Source organism: Tamandua tetradactyla, chromosome 24, assembly GCF_023851605.1.
Source record: "Tamandua tetradactyla isolate mTamTet1 chromosome 24, mTamTet1.pri, whole genome shotgun sequence".
Taxonomy (NCBI): Eukaryota; Metazoa; Chordata; class Mammalia; order Pilosa; family Myrmecophagidae; genus Tamandua; species Tamandua tetradactyla.
This window is the reverse complement of record NC_135350.1, coordinates 45,729,715-45,749,519: the sequence shown is the minus strand read 5'-3', so window position 1 is coordinate 45,749,519 and position 19,805 is coordinate 45,729,715. Positions and strand designations below refer to the sequence as shown.

General features: G+C 36.9%; 1 protein-coding gene across 8 annotated transcripts in view; it reads left to right on the top strand.

Annotated features, from left to right (window-relative positions):
* LOC143668318 (uncharacterized) overlaps positions 1-19,805 on the top strand; it is a 69,950-nt gene that overhangs the window by 14,908 nt on the left and 35,237 nt on the right. For 2 of the 8 annotated variants that reach the window (XR_013168384.1, XR_013168380.1), the window contains 2 exons: positions 12,994-13,057; positions 13,155-13,266. The exons of 2 other annotated variants lie outside the window; for them this stretch is intronic. Coding sequence is in view for 1 of the 6 variants with exons in the window: in XM_077143032.1 (XP_076999147.1) it covers positions 13,155-13,313 (159 nt within the window). In the remaining 5 variants the exon portion in view is untranslated. Of the gene's footprint in view, positions 1-6,398; positions 6,629-12,993; positions 13,058-13,154; positions 13,314-19,805 lie in introns of those variants that run through there. 4 more of the 8 variants (XR_013168379.1, XR_013168381.1, XR_013168382.1 and 1 more) reach the window with 4 other exon arrangements.

The following is a 19,805-nucleotide window of genomic DNA, read 5'->3' as shown; positions in this document are numbered from 1 at the left end:
TTATTATAGACTGGAAGGAAGATGAACCTTGTTTTAAAATGGCAGATAACCTGGAAAAATTGACTAGTGGCTTTGGCTGGAAGGCTGATTTTAAAAGCCATGCACTTGGATATTTAGCAGAAGAGATCTCCAAATTAAATGTTGAAAGTGCAGCCTGGTTTCTCCTCACAGCTTATAGTGAGCTGCAACATGAAAAAGATAAGCTGAAAACTGAATTCTTGTGAAAAAGAAACCAGAAGTTGATGTTCTGGAGAATTCTGGGCTTCCAGGAAGGGAAACCCCAGAGAATAGTGCCCCACATGAGGTCTTGGCCAAATGTGAAACCAGTCACCATTTTAGTGAAAGCCAGGATTGGACATGGAGTTATCCAAGAAGGATGTGTGGAAACTCCTTATGTCTGATGGGCATGATCCAAGGCTAGTGCATAAAAAGCCGACGAGAGTGCTGTGGGACCTGTATAAACACAGCCACTGCCAGTTTGGACTGGGGGATTCAGAGAAGGGACACATTGGAGGAAAAATAACTTCAGAGGCAAAACCATGGAGGCTGAGGTCTGAAGTCAGGAAGCCTTGGACCAGGAGAGCAGATGCACCCAAGCCCAGGGAGCAGGTGAGTTTGCCCTGAAGGCAGAGAATGGTCCTTCCACCTCATTGCACTGGAACAGTTATGCTGTCTCATGCCTTGAAGAGGCCTTGAAGAGGGTGAAGCACATTCATTGGGGTTTGGGGAGAGCCTGGCTGCCACCACATAGATAGGCTTGACCTATCCGGATTGAGCGTGTGCCCCAGAGATGGCAGAGAGCCGAGATGCAGCCCCAATGCTTGGAGAGGGTGGAGTCGAGAAAAAGGTAGTCTCCCCATTGTCCCCCAAGGTTACATTTGGAGAGAAGCAGGCCTCTGCATAGGCCCTTGGAAAGAGTGGGACAGCCGCTTTCAGAAGTCCCAAAGATAAATGACTCTCAGAGTTTGAAATCTAATGGACTTTGCCCTGTGGGTTTTCAAAACTGTATGAGACTAGTGACCCCTGTGTTCCATCCTCCCTATGATATGTATCCTATGAATGTTCCTCCTTTGTATGTTATGGAAGCAAATAACTTGTTATGAGTTTTCAAATGTCCAGAGACAGAGGAGAATTTGCCTGAGCACAGACTACGCTTGTACCTAACTTTGATGAGACTTTGTACTGGTTTTACCTTCTATTGCATTTGATTGTTACTGAAATGCTTTAAAGTTTTCTGATACTGTGATGAATGAATGTGTTTTTTTTTGGGGGGGGGGGACATGTCTTTTTTAGGGTCCAGAAGGTGGAATGTGCTGGTTTGAAATGATGTATGTACCCTAGAAAAGCCATGTTTTAATCCTAATCCCATTTTGTAAAGGCAGCAAAAGTGGTTGTTAAACTGGATTAGGTAGAGGTGTGTCTCCACCCATTTGGGTGGGTCTTGATTAGTTTCTGAAGTCCTATAAAAGAGGAAACATTTTGGAGAATGAGATTCGAACAGAGCAGAGAATGCTGCAATGCCATGAAGCAGAGAGTCCATCAGCCTGCGACCTTTGGAGATGAAGAAGGAAAACACCTCCTAGGGAGCTTCATGAAACTGGAAGCCAGGAGAGAAAAGCTAACAGATGATGTCGTGTTTGCCATATGCCCTTCCAGATGAGAGAGAAGCCCTGACTGTGTTTGCCATGTGCCTTTTCACTTGAGAGAGAAACCCTGAAATTCATCAGCCTTCTTGAACCAAGGTATCTTTGCCAGGATACCTTTGATTGGACATTTCTATAGACTTTTTTTTTTCTCATGTTTGTGGCTTTTTGTATTTTTTTAAAAATATGACAAGAAAGAAACACAGTCGTTCTTAACATATGATCATTCCGTTCTACATATGTAATCAGTAATTCACAGTATCATCACATAGTTGCATATTCATGATGATCATTTCTTAGAACATTTGCATCAATTCAGAAAAAGAAATAAAAAGGCAACAGAAAAAATTCATACATACCATACCCCTTACCCCTCCCTTTCATTGATCACTAGCATTTCAATCTCTTTATTTTAACATTTGTTCCCCCTATTATTTATTTTTATTCCATATGTTTTACTCATCTGTTGATAAGGTAGATAAAAGGAGCATCAATCGCAAGGTTTTCACATTCACACAGTCACATTGTGAAAGCTATATCATTATACAGTCACCTTCAAGAATCATGGCTACTGGAACACAGTTCTACATTTTCAGGCAGTTCCCTCCAGCCTCTCCATTACATCTTGACTAACAAGGTGATATCTATTTAATGCATAAGAATAACCTCCAGGATAACCTCTCGACTCTGTTTGGAATCTCTCAGCCATTGACAGTTTATTTTGTCTCATTTCACTCTTCCCCCTTTTGGTCAAGAAGTTTTTCTCAATTCCGTGTTGCTGAGTCTCAGCCCATTCTAGGATTTCTGTCCCATGTTGCCAGGAAGGTCAACATACCTAGGAGTCATGTCCCACGTAGACACGTGGAGGGCAGTGAGTTTGCAGGTTGTATTGGCTGGAGAGAGAGGTAACGTCTGACCTACAAAAGAGGTTCTCTTGCGGTGACTCTTAGGCCTAATTTTAGATAGGTTTGACCTATCCTTTGTGGGATTAAGTTTCATATGAATAAACCCAAAGATTGGGGGCTCTACATAGCCATGTTTGAACTAATGTTTTCTCAGCCTTAGAACTGTAAACTAGCAACTTAATAAATTCTCCTTTTAAAAAGCAATATATTCTGTTTCTGATATATTGCATTCCAGCAACTAGCAAACTAGAACTAGTAATGAACAATCTGAGAGGGAAATCAAGAAAAAAATTCCATTTACAATCTCAACCAAAAGAATACAATATTTAGGAATGAATTTAACTAAAGAGACAAAAGACCTATACAGAGAAAACTACAAGAAATTGTTAAAAGAAATCACAGAAGAACTAAATAAATGGACAGGCATGCCGTGTTCATGGATTGAAAGGCTAAATAGAGTTAAGATGTCAATTCTACGTAAATTGATTTACAGATTCAATGCAATACCAATTAAAATCCCAAAAACTTACTTCCCAAAAATAGAAAAACCAATAACCAAATTTATCTTGAAGGGCAGAGTGCCCCAAATAGCTAAAAGTATCCTGAGAAAGAAAAATGAAGTCAGAAGTCTCACACTACCTGACTTTAAGGTGTATTATGAAGCTGCAGTGGTCAAAACAGCATGATACTATCATAAAGAGAGATATACTGACTAATGAACTTGAATAGAGTGTTCAGATAGAGACCCTCTCATCTATGGACAATTGATCTTTGATAAGGCAGTCAAGCCAACTCACCTGGGATAGAACAGTCTCCTCAATAAATGGTGCCTAGAGAACTGGAAATTCACATGCACAAGAATGAAAGAGGATACATATCTCACACCCTATACAAAAATTAATTCAAATGGATCAAAGACCTAAACATTAGATCTAAGGCCTTATAACTGTTAGAGACAATACAGGGAAATATCTTATAAATCTTATAATAGGAGGTGGTTTCTTAAATCTTACATCCAAAGCACAAGCATTGAAGAAAGAGAGAAAGAAATGGAAACTCCTCAAAATGAAACACTTTTGTGCATCAAAGAACTTCGTCAAGGAAGTAAAAAGATAGCCTACACAATGGAAGACAACATTTGGAAACAATATATCAGATAAAGGTCTCATATCCCGAATATATAAAAAGATTGTTCAACTCAACAACAAAAAGACAGACAACCCAATTACAAAATGGGAAAAATACTTGAACAGACACGTCTCAAAAGAGGAAATACAAATGGCTAAAAGGCACATACCAAGATGCTCAACTTCCCTGGCTATTAGGGAAATACAAGTCAAAACCACAATGAAATATCATCTCACCCCACCAGAATAGCCATTGTCAGTAAAACAGAAAACAACAAATGGCACATTTATCCACTGTTGGTGGGAATGTCAAATGGTACAACCACTGTGGAAGGCAGTTTGGTGGTTCCTCAGGAAGCTAAGTGTAGAATTGCCATATGACGTGGCAATACCATTTCTAGGTGTCTACTCAGAGGACATGAGGGCAAAGACACAAATGGACATCAGCACACCAATATTTATAGCAGCATTGTTTACAATTGCCAAGAGATGGAAACAGCCAAAATATCTGTCAACAGATGAGTGGATAAACAAGCTGTGGTATATACATACGATGGAATATTATGCAGCTGTAAGACAGAATGAAGTTACGAAGTATGCAGCAACACAGGTGGACATTATGCTGAGAGAGATTAGCCAGAAACAAAAGGAGAAATATGTATGGTCTCACTGATATGAACTAATATTAATGAATGAACCCGGAGAATTTCACTTAAGAACAGAGGTCATCAGGAGATAGAAATAGGGTAGATATTGGGCATTTGGAACTGAAGGATACAAATTGTGCAACAGACTGATTGTAAAAATTCAGAAATGGATAGCACAATACTAATTAATAGTAATACAATAATGTTAGAACAGTGAATGAAGCTGAATGTGAGAATGATAGAGGAAGGAGACCTGTTCATTTCATCCGCAAATGAAATCAGAAGGAAAGATATATGATAAAAAACTGAGATGTTATAATTTAGGAATGCCTAGAGTGTAGAATGATGGTGACTAAATGCACAAATGTAAAAATGTTTTTGCATGAAGAAGAACAAAGGAATGTCAATAATTCAGGGTGTTGAAAATAGATAGTAATTCATATTTTAAAACTTTACCTTTTTTGTGAGACTAAAGCAATACATGTTTATTTGGTACAAAATTTATATTTTGACTAGTGCATTTCCTAATACAACTTATGTAGACAGCTTAATTGAACACCATAAGTACATGGAACCTTGAGTAGGGCATGAGATTTTGTAGGTTTGTCCAGAGTGATGACCTGATAAATTCCAGAGTGATTTATTTGAACAGGGTTCTAGTTTGCTAGCTGCCAGAATGCAATATGCCAGAAATGGAATGGCTTTTCAAAAGGGGAATTTAATAAATTGCTCGTTTACAGTTCTAAGGCCGAGAAAATGTCCCAATTAAAACAAGTCTATAGAAATGTCTAATCAAAGGCATCCAGGGAAAAGATACCTTGGTTCAAGAAGGCCGATGAAGTTCAGGGTTTCTCTCTCAAGTGAGACGGCACATGGCAAACACAGTCAGGGCTTCTCTCTCGGCTGGAAGGGCACATGGCGAATACGGCATCATCTGCTAGCTTTGTCTCCTGGCTTCCTATTTCATGAAGCTCCCCGGGAGGCGTCTTCCTTCTTCATCTCCAAAGGTCGCTGACTGGTGGACTCTCTGCTTTGTAGTGTTGCTCTCTCTGAGTCTCTCTGAATCTCCAAAATATTTCCTCTTTTATAGGACTTCAGAAACTAATCAAGACCCACTCAAATGGGTGGAGACATGTCATCCCTTAATCCAGTTTAACAACCATTCTTAACTAAATCACATCAACCAGGGCGATGATCTCATCACAGTTTCAAATATACAGTATTGAATAGAGATTATTCTACCTTTAAGAAATGGGATTTATATTAAAACATGGCTTTTCTTAGGGGGCATACTTCCTTTCAAACCAGCACAAACAGTGAATAAAAAAGTATTTGCAGAGTCCCCTTGGGGGAATGGTGAGAAAGGGGGGAAATTCAACTTCCCCAAGTGGAGAATTCTTGATATTCTCACAAGCAGTGGGGACAACCAAAGCAATAAGTTGAGCCCCCAATTTTTCGGTTGTTCATATGAAACTTAACCTGCAAAGGATAGGCTAAGCCTACTTAAAATTAGGCCAAGAGTCACCCCCAAGAAAACCTCTTTTGTTGCTAAGATGTGGCCTCTGTCAGCCAACATGACAAGCAAACTCACTGCTCTCCCCCTCTCTATTTGGGACATGACTCCCAGGGGTGTAGACCTTCCTGGTAACGTGGGGTAGAAATCCTAGAATGAGCTGGGACTCAGCACCAAGGGATTGAGAAAACCTTCTAGACCAGAAGGGGAAAGAGAGAAATGAGACAAAATAAAGTGTCAATAGCTGAGAGATTCCAAACAGAGTCAAGAGGTTATTCTTATGCATTAAGTAGATATCAATCTTTTAGTTAAGGTAACAACCTATTTAGTAACAGGCTAGAGGGTACTCCCTGAAACTATAGAGCTGTGTTCCAGTAGCCATGTTTCTTGAGGCTGATTGTATAATGATATAGCTTTCGCGGTGTGACTGTGTGATTGTGAAAACCTTGTGTCTTATGCTTCTTTTACCTGCCTTATGGACAGATGAGTAAAATGTATGGATTAAAAGTAAATTTACATGAGAGGGGCCAAGATGGCATCTTACTAAGGTGCATGCGTCTTAGTTCCTCCTCCAGAACAACTACTAAATAACTAGAAACAGTACAGAACAGCTTCCGGAGCCACGACAGAGACCGGACACACAGCGTACCCCAGTCTGGACTGGCTGGACCGGCTGCGAGACTCTGCAGCACTGAGATCCACGAGCGGCACATGCTTACCCAAGCCGTGGCAGCTGGCAGCCGGTGCCCCTCCCTCACGGGCAGCTTCCCAGACAGCTGAGAGTCTCGGAGAGGTGAGTTCCCCAAGCCACAACGGCCGGCGGCCGGCACCCCTTCCCCCCAAGTGGCTTCCCAGACCGACTGAGAGTCTCAGAGAGGCGAGTTCTTCAAGCCACGGCGGCCAGCGGCCGATACCCATCCCTCGCGGGCGGCTTCCCAGACCAGCCGCAAGTCTCAGATCAGCGAGTTCCCCAAGCCACGGCAGCCAGCGACTGGTGCCCCTCCCCCACAGGCGGCTTCCCGGAGGGAAAGGAAAGAGTCTCCAACAGTAGCAGGGACTGAGTCCAACCAAACACCAATAGTGGCATTAATAAACACGTTCTCACTACTAAATATAGGCCCCCAGCTCAGGCGAAATTGATCAAGGCAGAAGTCGCCTATTGGGCTAACTGAAAAAGAGGAAAGGGGGTGAAACAGAGCCTTCTGTGGCTGTTTCTATGGAGGCTTGGTTGCCTCTGGGCTCAGCGCCGGGATTACACAGGTTGCAACTGCCCCAAACGCAGAAACAGGCTGCTTTCAGGGCTCTCACCACCTGAACCTTCCCCACGGGAGGGATGAAACGCAACTCAGGTGGAATCCCTCTCTCAAGGAATTCAGATCCCAGGACTTCACAATTTGAAGCCATTAAAACCAGCCTACAACCTTTCCTCTGTCTCCACCATACACCCAGAAGGGAAAGCCTTCCAAAGTTAAAGGAGCCACAACATTTTTTTCTGGTGGGACCTGCAGACAGACAAGCGCCACATACTGGGCAGGATAAGAAAAACAGAGCCCAGAGACTTCACAGGAAAGTCTTCCAACCGGCTGGGTCTCACACGCAGGGAAATCTGATTAAATGTCCAGAAGCCAGCAAAAAATAACAAATCACACCAGGAAAATTGAAGATATGGCCCAGTGAAAGGAACAAACCAGTAGTTCAAATGAGATACAGGAGCTAAGACAACTAATTCTGAATATACGAACAGAAATGGAAAACCGCTTCAAAAACCAAATCAATAAATTGAGGGAGGACATGATGAAGGCAAGGGATGAACAAAAAGAAGAAATGGAAAGTCTGAAAAAACAAATCACAGAACTTATAGGAATGAAAGATAAAGTAGAAGAGATGAAAAAAACAATGGAAATCTAAATGGTAGATTTCAAGAGACAGAGGTTAGAATTAGTGAACTGGAGGATGGAACATCTGAAATCCAAAAAGAAACAGAAACTATAGGGAAAAGAATGGAAAAATTTGAGCAGGGGCTCAGGGAACTGAATGATAATATGAAGCACACAAATATACGTGTTGTGGGTGTCCCGGAAGGAGAAGAGAAGGGAAAAGGAGGAGAAAAACTAATGGAAGAAATTATCACTGAAAATTTCCCAACTCTTATGAAAGACCTAAAATTACAGATTCAAGAAGTGCAGTGCACCCCAAAGAGAACAGATCCAAATAGGCGTTCTCCAAGACACTTACTAGTTAGAATGTCAGAGGTCAAAGAGAAAGAGAGGATCTTGAAAGCAGCAAGAGAAAAACAATCCATCAGATACAAGGGAAACCCAGTAAAACTATGTGTAGATTTCTCAGCAGAAACCATGGAGGCAAGAAGACAGTGGGATGATATATTTAAATTACTAAAAGAGAAAAACTGCCAACCAAGAATTCTATATCCTGCAAAACTGTCCTTCAAAAATGAGGGAGAAATTAAAACATTTTCAGACAAAAAGTCACTGAGAGAATTTGTGACCAAGAGACCAACTCTGCAAGAAATACTAAAGGGAGCACTAGAGACAGATACAAAAAGACAGAAGAGAGAGGTGTGGAGAAGAGCGTAGAAAGAAGGAAAATTAGATATGATATATAAAATACAAAAGGTAAAATGGTAGAGGAAAGTACTACCCAAACAGTAATAACACTAAATCTTAATGGACTGAACTCCCCAATCAAAAGACATAGACTCGCAGAATGGATTAAAAAACAGGATCCTTCTATATGCTGTCTACAGGAAACACATCTTAGACCCAAAGATAAACATAGGTTGAAAGTGAAAGGTTGGGAAAAGATATTTCATGCAAATAACAATCAGAAAAGATCAGGAGTAGCTATACTAATATCCAACAAATTAGACTTCAAATCTAAAACAGTTAAAAGAGACAAAGAAGGATACTATCTACTAATAAAAGGAACAATTCAACAAGAAGACATAACAATCATAGATATTTATGCACTGAACCAGAATGCCCCAAAATACATGAGGCATACACTGCAAATACTGAAAAGGGAAATAGACACATCTACCATAATAGTTGGAGACTTCAATTCCCCACTCTCATCAATGGACAGAACATCTAGACAGAGGATCAATAAAGAAACAGAGAATTTGAATATTACAATAAATGAGCTAGACTTAACAGACATTTATAGGACATTACACCCCACAACAGCAGGATACACCTTTTTCTTAAGTGCTCATTCTCAAAGATAGACTATATGCTGGGCCACAAAGCAAGTCTCAACAAATTTAAAAAGATTGAAATCATAGACAACACTTTCTCAGATCATAAGGGAATGAAGTTGGAAATCAATAGTAGGCAGAGTGCCAGAAAATTCACAAATATGTGGAGGCTCAACAACACACTCTTAAACAACCAGTGGGTCAAGGAAGAAAGTACAAGAGAAATTAGTAAATATCTCGAGGCAAATGAAAATGAAAACACAACATATCAAAACCTATGGGATGCAGCAAAGGCAATGCTAAGAGGGAAATTTATTGCCCTAAATGCCTATATCAAAAAAGAAGAAAGGGCAAAAATTCGGGAATTAACTGCCCACTTGGAAGAACTGGAGAAAGAACAGCAAACTAACCCCAAAGCAAGCAAAAGGAAAGAAATAACAAAGATTAGAGCAGAAATAAATGAAATTGAGAGCATGACAACAATAGAGAAAATCAATAAGACCAGAAGTTGGTTCTATGAGAAAATCAACAAGATTGATGGGCCCTTAGCAAGATTGACAAAAAGAAGAAGAGAGAGGACGCAAATAAATAAGATCAGAAATGGAAGAGGAGACATAACCCCTGACCTCACAGAAATAAAGGAGGTAATAACAGGGTACTATGAACAACTTTATGCTAATAAATACAACAATGTAGATGAAATGGGCAGGTTCCTAGAAAGGCATGAACAACCAACTTTGACTCAAGACTAAATAGATGACCTCAACAAGCCAATCACAAGTAAAGAAATTGAATCAGTCATTCAAAAGCTTCCCAAAAAGAAAAGTCCAGGACGAGATGGCTTCACTTGTGAATTCTACCAAACATTCCAGAAAGAATTAGTACCAACCCTGCTCAAACTCTTCAAAAAAATTGAAGTGGAGGGAAAGCTACCTAATTCATTCTATGAAACCAACATCACCCTCATACCAAAACCAGGCAAAGATATTACAAAAAAAGAAAACTACAGACCAATCTCTCTAATGAATATAGATGCAAAAATCCTCAACAAAGTTCTAGCAAATCGAATCCAGCAACACATTAAAAGAATTATACATCATGACCAAGTAGGATTCATCCCAGGTATGCAAGGATGGTTCAAAATAAGAAAATCAATTAATGTAATACACCATATCAATAAATCAAAGCAGAAAAATCACATGATCATCTCAATTGATGCAGAGAAGGCATTTGACAAGATTCAACATCCTTTCCTGTTGAAAACACTTCAAAGGATAGGAATACAAGGGAACCTCCTTAAAATGATAGAGGGAATATATGAAAAACCCACAGCTAATATCATCCTCAATGGGGAAAAATTGAAAACTTTCCCCCTAAGATCAGGAACAAGACAAGGATGTCCACTATCACCACTGTTATTCAACATCGTGTTGGAAGTTCTAGCCAGAGCAATTAGACAAGAAAAAGAAATGCAAGGCATCAAAATTGGAAAGGAAGAAGTAAAACTATCACTGTTTGCAGTTGATATGATACTATACGTCGAAAACCCTGAAAAATCCACAGCAAAACTACTAGAGCTAATAAACGAGTACAGCAAAGTGGCAGGTTACAAGATCAACATTCAAAAATTTGTAGTGTTTCTGTACACTAGCAATGAACAAGCTGAGGGGGAAATCAAGAAACGAATTCCATTTATAATTGCAACTAAAAGAATAAAATACTTAGGAAAAATTTAACTAAAGAGACAAAAGACCTATACAAAGAAAACTACAAGAAACTGTTAACAGAAATCACAGAAGACCTAAATAGATGGAAGGGCATACCATGTTCATGGATTAGAAGACTAAATATAGTTAAGATGTCAATTCTACCTAAATTGATTTACAGATTCAATGCAATACCAATCAAAATCCCAACAACTTATTTTTCAGAAATAAAAAAACCAATAAGCAAATTTATCTGGAAGGGCAGGGTGCCCCGAATTGCTAAAAGTATCTTGAGGAAAAAAAACGAAGCTGGAGGTCTCACGCTGCTGGACTTTAAGGCATGTTATGAAGCCACAGTGGTCAAAACAGCAATGGTACTGGCATAAAGATAGATATATTGACCAATGGAATCGAATAGAGTGCTCAGATATAGACCCTCTCATCTATGGACATTTGATCTTTGATGAGGCAGTCAAGCCAACTCACCTGGAACAGAACAGTCTCTTCAATAAATAGTGCCTAGAGAAGTGGATATCCATATGCAAAAGAATGAAAGAAGACCCGTATCTCACACCCTATACAAAAGTTAACTCAAAATGGATCAAAGATCTAAACATTAGGTCTAAGACAATAAAACAGTTAAAGGAAAATGTAGGGAGATATCTTATGAATCTTACAATTGGAGGCGGTTTTATGGACCTTAAACCTACAGCAAGAGCACTGAAGAAAGAAAGAAAGAAATGGGAGCTCCTCAAAATTAAACACTTTTGTGCATCAAAGAACTTCATCAAGAAAGTAGAAAGACAGCCTACACAATGGGAGACAATATTTGGAAACGACATATCAGATAAAGGTCTAGTAGCCAGAATTTATAAAGAGATTGTTCAACTCAACACAAAAAGACAGCCAATCCAATTCCAAAATGGGGAAAAGACTTGAACAGACACTTCTCAGAAGAGGAAATACAAATGGCCAAAAGGCACATGAAGAGATGCTCAATGTCCCTGGCCATTAGAGAAATCCAAATCAAAACCACAATGAGATATCATCTCACACCCACCAGAATGGCCATTATTAACAAAACAGAAAATGACAGGTGCTGGAGAGGATGTGGAGCAAGAGGCACACTTATCCACTGTTGGTGGGAATGTCAAATGGTGCAACCACTGTGGAAGGCAGTTTGGCGGTTCCTCAAAAAGCTGAATATAGAATAGCCATATGACCCAGCAATACCATTGCTAAGTATCTACTCAGAGGACTTAAGGGCAAAGACACAAACAGACATTTGCACACCAATGTTTATAGCAGCATTATTTACAATTGCAAAGAGATGAAAACAGCCAAAATGTCCATCAACAGATGAGTGGCTAAACAAACTGTGGTATATACATACGATGGAATATTATGCAACTTTAAGACAGAATAAACTTATGAAGCATGTAATAACATGGATGGACCTAGAGAACATTATGCTGAGTGAGACTAGCCAAAAACTAAAGGACGAATACTGTATGGTCCCACTGATGTGAACCGACGTTAAAGAATAAACCTGGAATATGTCATTGGTAACAGAGACCATCAGGAGATACAAACAGGGTAAGATAATGGGTAATTAGAGCTGAAGGGAAACAGACTGTGCAACAGGATTGAATACAAAAACTCAGAAATGGACAGCACAATACTACCTAATTGTAATGTAATTATGTTAAAACACTGAGTGAAGCTGCATCTGTTGTATAGTTTTGTTTTTTGTTTTTTTTATTCTTTTTTTTTACTTCTTTCCCTCTATTATCATTTTATTTCTTTTTCTGTTGTCTTTTTATTACTTTTTCTAAATCGATACAAATGTACTAAGAAATGATGAATATGCATCTATGTGATGATATTGGGAATTACTGATCGTATATGTAGAATGGAATGATTTCTAAATGTTGTGTTAGTTAATTTTTTAATTAATAAAAAAAGTAAATTTACAAAAAAAGGTAACAAACAGTGTTATGCTGTATTTGCATTTGTGAAAAAAAAATGAGAACAGTACATAGGCATTTGTTACTAGATGCATAGATGTCTCCAGAAAGGTACTTTTTACTATATAGCATTTAATAACTGTAATGCTATAGTTATTAAATCTATCATCTATTTTCAAATAAACAATTTCAATTTAGACAAACAAACAAAAATCTTCCACTGATGATAGGGACATTAATGTATTCCTTTTTTCTTTTTTTTCCGGTGGAGGACAAGTGAGACCAGTAGGACAATTTGTGGTTTAGCTGATTCCTTAAAGTGAAATACAAGTGAGGTGTGCCTTTGACATTTTTGGTCTACTTTGTGCAATATCTTATAATAGATTCCATTTATAGAAAATCAAATCTGCATTCTCTTTATTTTCTATATAGATGAAGTACAATAAAGATCAAGGTGACAGCATGTTTTCCACACTGAGTCATCAAGTGAATGATGTAAAAAATGTTATGACACAAAATATTGATACAATTTTGGAAAGAGAAGAAAGACTGAATATGTTCATTGATAGAACAGATGATCTCCAAACAACTGTAAGCAACTCACACCTGTTTTATACCCAAAACAGTGCTCTAAATCAAAGGAATGTGACCTTTGAGACAGATTACCTAAAGCAAAATTATACTAGGTATGCTGTGGGCTAATTCCATGACACCAGTCTATGGTATTATCAAAAAGTTCTTGGAATGCAACTAAAACAATGAAAGCATAATTATAAAACAATCCAAATAAATAAATCCAATAAATTAAAGGATACAAAAGGGGGATTCCAACCAAAATGCATAAAAATTCCTGTCATTCCACATCCCTGTCAGCATTTAGTTTTGTCAGTATTTGGGATTTTAGCTATTCTATGGGTATGTGGTTGTATCTCACTATTTTAATTGCAGTTCCCTAATTAAGTATAGTGTTGATTTCTTTTCAGGTGATTATTTGCTATCTGTATATCTTCTTTGGTGAGGAATCTCAATCTTTTGCCTATTTTTTAAATTGGCTTGTTTGGTTTTTTTTTATTGTTGAGTTGTCAGAGTGCTTCGTATGTTTTGGATACAAGTCCTTTACCAGATATGAGTTTTGTAAATATCTTTTCATAGTCTGGGACTTGTCTTTTCATTTTCTTACCAGTGTATTTTGCTCTTTTCATTTTAATGAAGTACAATTTTTCCTTTCATAGATTGTGTTTCGGTGTTATATCTAAAAACTTATTGCCAAACACAAGATCACCTAGATTTTCTCCTGTTGTATGCTAGAAGTTGTATAGTTTTGCATTTTACATTTAGGTCTGTGATCCATTTTGAGTTAATTTTTGTGACAGGTATAAGGTCTATGTGTAGATTTATTTTCTTACATATGGATGATGTTCACTTGTTCTAGCACCCTTTCTTGAAAAGGCTGTCCTTTCTCCATCAAATTGCCTTTGCTCTTTTGTCAAAGATTTATTGACTGAATTTGTGCAGCTCTATTTCTAGACTTTCTGTTCTTTTCCATTCATCTATTTATCTTATTCCAGCAATGTCACACTCTTGATTACTGTAGCTTTGTAATAAGTCTTGAAGTTAGTGTCAAGCCCCCAACTTTGTTCTCCTGTGTAGGGTCGGCTATCCTAGGTCTTTCATCTTTCCATATAAACTTTAGATATCAGTTTGTTGATAATATACAAAATAACTTGCTGAGCTTTTGATTGGGATTGCATTGAATCTATAGATCGAGTTTGGAAGAACTGATGTCTTAACAATATTGACTCTTCCTATCAGTGAATATGGAATGTCTCTCCATTTATTTAGTTCTTCTTTGATTTCTTTCATCAATATTTTATTGTTTTTCTCATATAGATCCTCAACATATTTTGTTATATTTACACCTAACTATTCCTTTTGGGGGAGGGATGCTAATGTAAATGGTATTGTGTTTTTCAATTCCAATTCCAAATGTTCATTGTTGGCATATAAGAAAGAAGTTGATGTTTGTATACTAACTGATGATTAATTAATTAATAATTAGTTTGTATATTTTTAAAATATTGTATATTAACTTTGTATCCTGCAACCTTGCTATAATCACTTATTAGTATAAAGAATTTTTATTATTTGCACTTTTCTACATAGATAATCATGTGAACAAAGGCAGTTTTGTTTCTTCTTTCTCAATCTGCATACCTTTTGCTTCCTTTTCTTATCTCACAGCATTACCCAGGACTACAGTATGATGCTGAATAGGATTGATGAGAGAGAGTATCTTTGTTTACTTATCTCAAGGAGAAAGCCCCTAGTTTCTCACCTTTAATTTTGATGTTAGCCATAGATTTTGTGTATGTGGTGTGTGTTCCTTATCAAGTTGAGGAGTTCCCCTCTATTCTTAGTTTGCTGAGAGTGTTTATTAAGTATGGGTGTTGAATTTTGCCAAATGCTTTTTCTTTATCTATTGATATGATCTATTATTTTTCTTTAGCTGGTTTATGTGATGGATTATATTAATTGATTTTTAAATGTTGAATTAGCCTTGTATAGTTGGACTAAAAACCACTTGGCCATGGTGTGTAGTTCTCTTTTTTTTTACATTGTGGAATTTTACTTGGTAATATTTTGTTGATAATTTTTGCATCTATTTTCTTGAGAGATACTGGTCTAGAGTTTTCCTTTCTTGTAATATCTATTTGATTTGGGTGTTATGGGATGCTAACCTCAAGAACGAGTTAGGAACTGTTTCCATTCATTCTGTCATCTGGAAGAGTTGTAAGAATTGGTAACATTTTTTCCTCAAGTGTTTGATAGAATCCAACAGTGAAATAATCTGGGCCTGGTGCTTTGTGTTTTGGAATTACTGATTTTATTTATTTGATAGAGGCCTATGCAGATTATGTATTTCTCCTTGGTGAGAAATTTGATAAATGGTATCTTTCAAATAATTAGGCTATTTCATCTAAGTTACCATTTGTGTGAACACAGAATTGTTGATAATATTCCTTTAGTGTTCTTTTAATGTCTGTGGGATCAGTAGTGGTGGCCCCTCTTTCTTTTCTGACATTAGTAACGTGCATCCTCTCTTTTCTTCATGGATAGCCTGATTAACAGGTTTATAAATTTAATGATCTTTTCAAAGAACCAGCATTTGGTTTCAGTGATTTTTCTCTGTTGATTTCATGTTTTTAATTTCATTGATTTCTGCTTTTTCATAATTTATCTTCTACTGTTTGCTTTTGGTTTATATATCTAGGCTTTCTCTAGTTTCTTAGGGTGGAAGTTTAGATTATTGATTTTAGCTTATTCATCTTTCCTAATATGTATGTATTCAATGCTATAACTTTCCCCCTAGGTACTATTTTGGTTGCATCCCACAAATTTTGATGTTATATTTTCATTTTTATTTAGTTCAAAATGTTATTTAATTCCCTTGAGACTCCTTTGACCCATGTGTTATTTAAAAGTGTGTGTTTAATCTCAGATATTTGGGATTTTTCCAGCTTTCTTTTTATTTTTGATTTCTAGTTTATTTCCATTGTGATCTAAGAGTATAGTTTGTATGACTTCTCTTCCTTTAATTTTTGTCTTTAATTTTTATTAAAATCCATGCATGATGTACAAATAGTGGCTACAATATCATCACATAGTTTTGTATTCATCACCATGATCAGTTTTAGAACATTTGCATCACTCCAGATAAAGAAATAAAAACAAAAAAGAAAAAAAAAAACGCACCATACCCCTTAACTCACCCTCTCATTGACCACTAGTATTGCAATTTACCCAATTAATTTTACCCCTTATTTCCCCTATTATTTATCTGTTTATTATCCATATTTTTTACTCATCTGTCTGTACCCTGGATAAAAGGAGCATCATACACAAGGTTTTCACAATCACATAGTCACTTTTTTTTTTTAACATGGGCAGGCACCCGGAATGAAACCCGGGTCCTCTGGCATCGCAGGCAAGCATTCCTGCCTGCTGAGCCACCATGGCCCAACCCACATAGTCACATTGTAAAAGCTAGATAGTTATACAGTTGTCTTCAAGAATCAAGGTTACTGGAACACAGCTCAACAGTTTCAGGTATTTCCCTCCAGTCACTCCAATATACCATAAACTTAAAAGGGATATCTATGTGATACATAATAATAGCCTCCAGGATAGCCTCCTTGACTCTGTTTGAAATATCTCAGCTACTGAAACTTTATTTGGTCTCATTTCTCTCTTCCCCTATTTGGTCAAGAAGGCTTTCTCAATCCCATGATGCTGGGTCCCAGTGACTCCCAGGAGTTCTGTCCCATGTTTCTCGGGAGATTTGCACTCCTGGGAGTCATGTCCCACATAGGGGAAGGGCAGTGAGTTCACCTGCGACTTGGCTTAGAGAGAGAGGCCACTTCTAAGCAACAAAAGATGTTCTCTGGGGGTGACTCTTAGGCCTAATTTTAAATAGGCTTAGCCTATCCTTTGTAGGAGTAAGTTTCATAGGGCCAAACCCAAAAATCAAGGGCACAGCTTATTGATTTGGTTGTCCCCACTGCTCCTTTAACGTTTTAAGGTGTTTTACGGCCCAGAATGTAGTCTATGTTGGTGAATGTTCCACATGAGCTTGAGAAGAATATGTGTTCAGTTGTCAGATGAAGTATTCCTTAAGTGACAAGTCCAGTTGATTGATGGTGCTATTCAGTTCAACTACATATATAGTTTTTCTGAGCTTTCTTCTGACTATATTGCCAGTCATATTGCTCAGAGATCTCAGAATGTAGTTTATAAATATCAGAAAATAAAAAACTATCTGTAGTTTGCTATATATGTTTCATTATTTCACATCTTTACATGTGCCCTTCCCTCTCTTTTCCTTTGCCCTAGAAACCTTATATACATCCTTCAAAACCTAACTCAAGGGTCATATCCCAACCCCCTAAACGGAGTTTATCACTCTCTCCTCTCTACCATCTCTGTATTTTTATCTTTTCATTCATTCAACTAATATTTTTTGAGGCCTGACTATCTGCTAGGCACAATATTAGTCACTAAATATATAGTGATGAATATGAGAGCCACAACTCCAGCACTTAATCACTCAGTAAGTTGGATACTGTTTATTTGAACAAAGCAATCAAAATTTCAAAAACACACACAAAAAAACAAAGTTACTTTAGTAAACAATTAACTAATCAAATTAGCTAATCAGTTTATGTAATCTACAGGCAAGCATCAATAAAGTAAATCAATACCTTGATTAGCAATTACATCTAATGACAGTTACAACCAAAAATACCAATAATTCTGTCTAAGCCATTTAGATCCATTCAATATTCATTACTAAACATTCTTTGGGAACCCATTATGTACAAGATATATTCTGTCATATTAAAAATAAAAGAATAATGCTGAGCACATGGTGGTTCAGAGGTAGAATGCTCACCTTTCATGCGAGACACCTGGGTTCAATTCCCAGACAATGAACCCCCAAAATATAAATAAATAAAAGAATAAAATAAGTCACCTGCCACAAGGCAAGTTTATTTAATGTACTGCAAAAGGTAGATTTGCATAAGCCTAACAGCAATATAATGTGTTAAATGTCATAATAGAGGGATGAAGTATAACAGCCTCACAGTGGAGGACTGATAGTATTTGCCTCTTTACAAAGCATTTTCAAATTACAGTCATAAAACTCAAAAGTCAATATTACTTCATTCTGTTATGTTAGAAGGTTATGTGGTATTTACATACTATATACCTCAGAGGCCAAAATTAGGACTGTTGAGAAAGTTAAACTGTTTTATTATGAAATATTTATTTCAAGCATATAAAAGTACTGAAAATAATATATCTAATAACTTTGTAACCATCACCCTGCTTTATCAGGCCTTAGTGTTTTGCTATATTTGATTAAGCTTTCTGATTTTGAAAGAAATTAAATTACAAATATTATTTAAATCCCTCATGTACCCTACCCAATCCTATTCCACTGCCTCACCAGAAGGGCCACTATTATGAATTTGATATGAATAATTGGTATGCATGTTTCTATTCCTCTACTAGCATGTAGTAGAGGAATATAGTTTTCCTCTATATATTTTACTTTTTTTTTAGTTTTTGTTAATGACATTATAATGTACACATCCTTTTGCAACCTGAGTTTTAGTTCAACATTATGTTTTTGGAATTTTATTCATTTTAATACAATTATTGTAATTACTAATTCACTCATGTATCACATATCATTGTTTTTTAAAAAAACATGTGTTTATCCTTTCTCGTTTTAATAAATATAATGTAGATTACAATTTTTTTTAATATGAACAATAATTCAGTGAACATCCTTGTACATTTCTCTTAGTACATTGCAAATATGTATCTAGGGCAGTGTTACAGAGTTTTTTGATCATGCATGATTATTTGTAAAATATTCTTGAGAGGGTGGGCCACGGTGGCCCAGTGGCAGAGTTCTTGCCTGCCATGATGGAGGCCCAGGTTCGATTCCCAGTGCCTGTCCATGTTAAAAAAATAAATAAGTAAATACATATATTTATTCTTGAGAATATATATATATTCTTTAGATATATATATATATATATTCTTAAGAATATGTTAAATATATGCACATTTATTTATAAATTACATTTTTTCTATAATAATGGTATATTTTATGAAACATGCAAAAATAGAAATTAGAAGAGAATGTGGAAATTTAAAATTTTCTTTATTATTTGGGTAGGCCATGGTGGCTCAGCAGGCAAGAATGCTTGCCTGCCATGCCAGAGGACCCAGGTTTGATTCCCAGTGCCTGCTCATGTAAAAAAAAAAATTATATATATATATATTTTTTTTCTTTATTGGGAAAATGAAACTCTATTAAAGAAGATATTAATAATAAATAAAATATTAATAGCATTAAAATAATAATGTATATTAGTGATAATAAGGTGATTCTAAGTCAGATCTGATTAGAGCACTACTTTTTACTTCCAAGTATGGCAAATGTAGTACACAAATTCGAAAACGAAATGTATCTTATTTGCCATTTTCTTATTGCTTGTATTTGCCTTACTA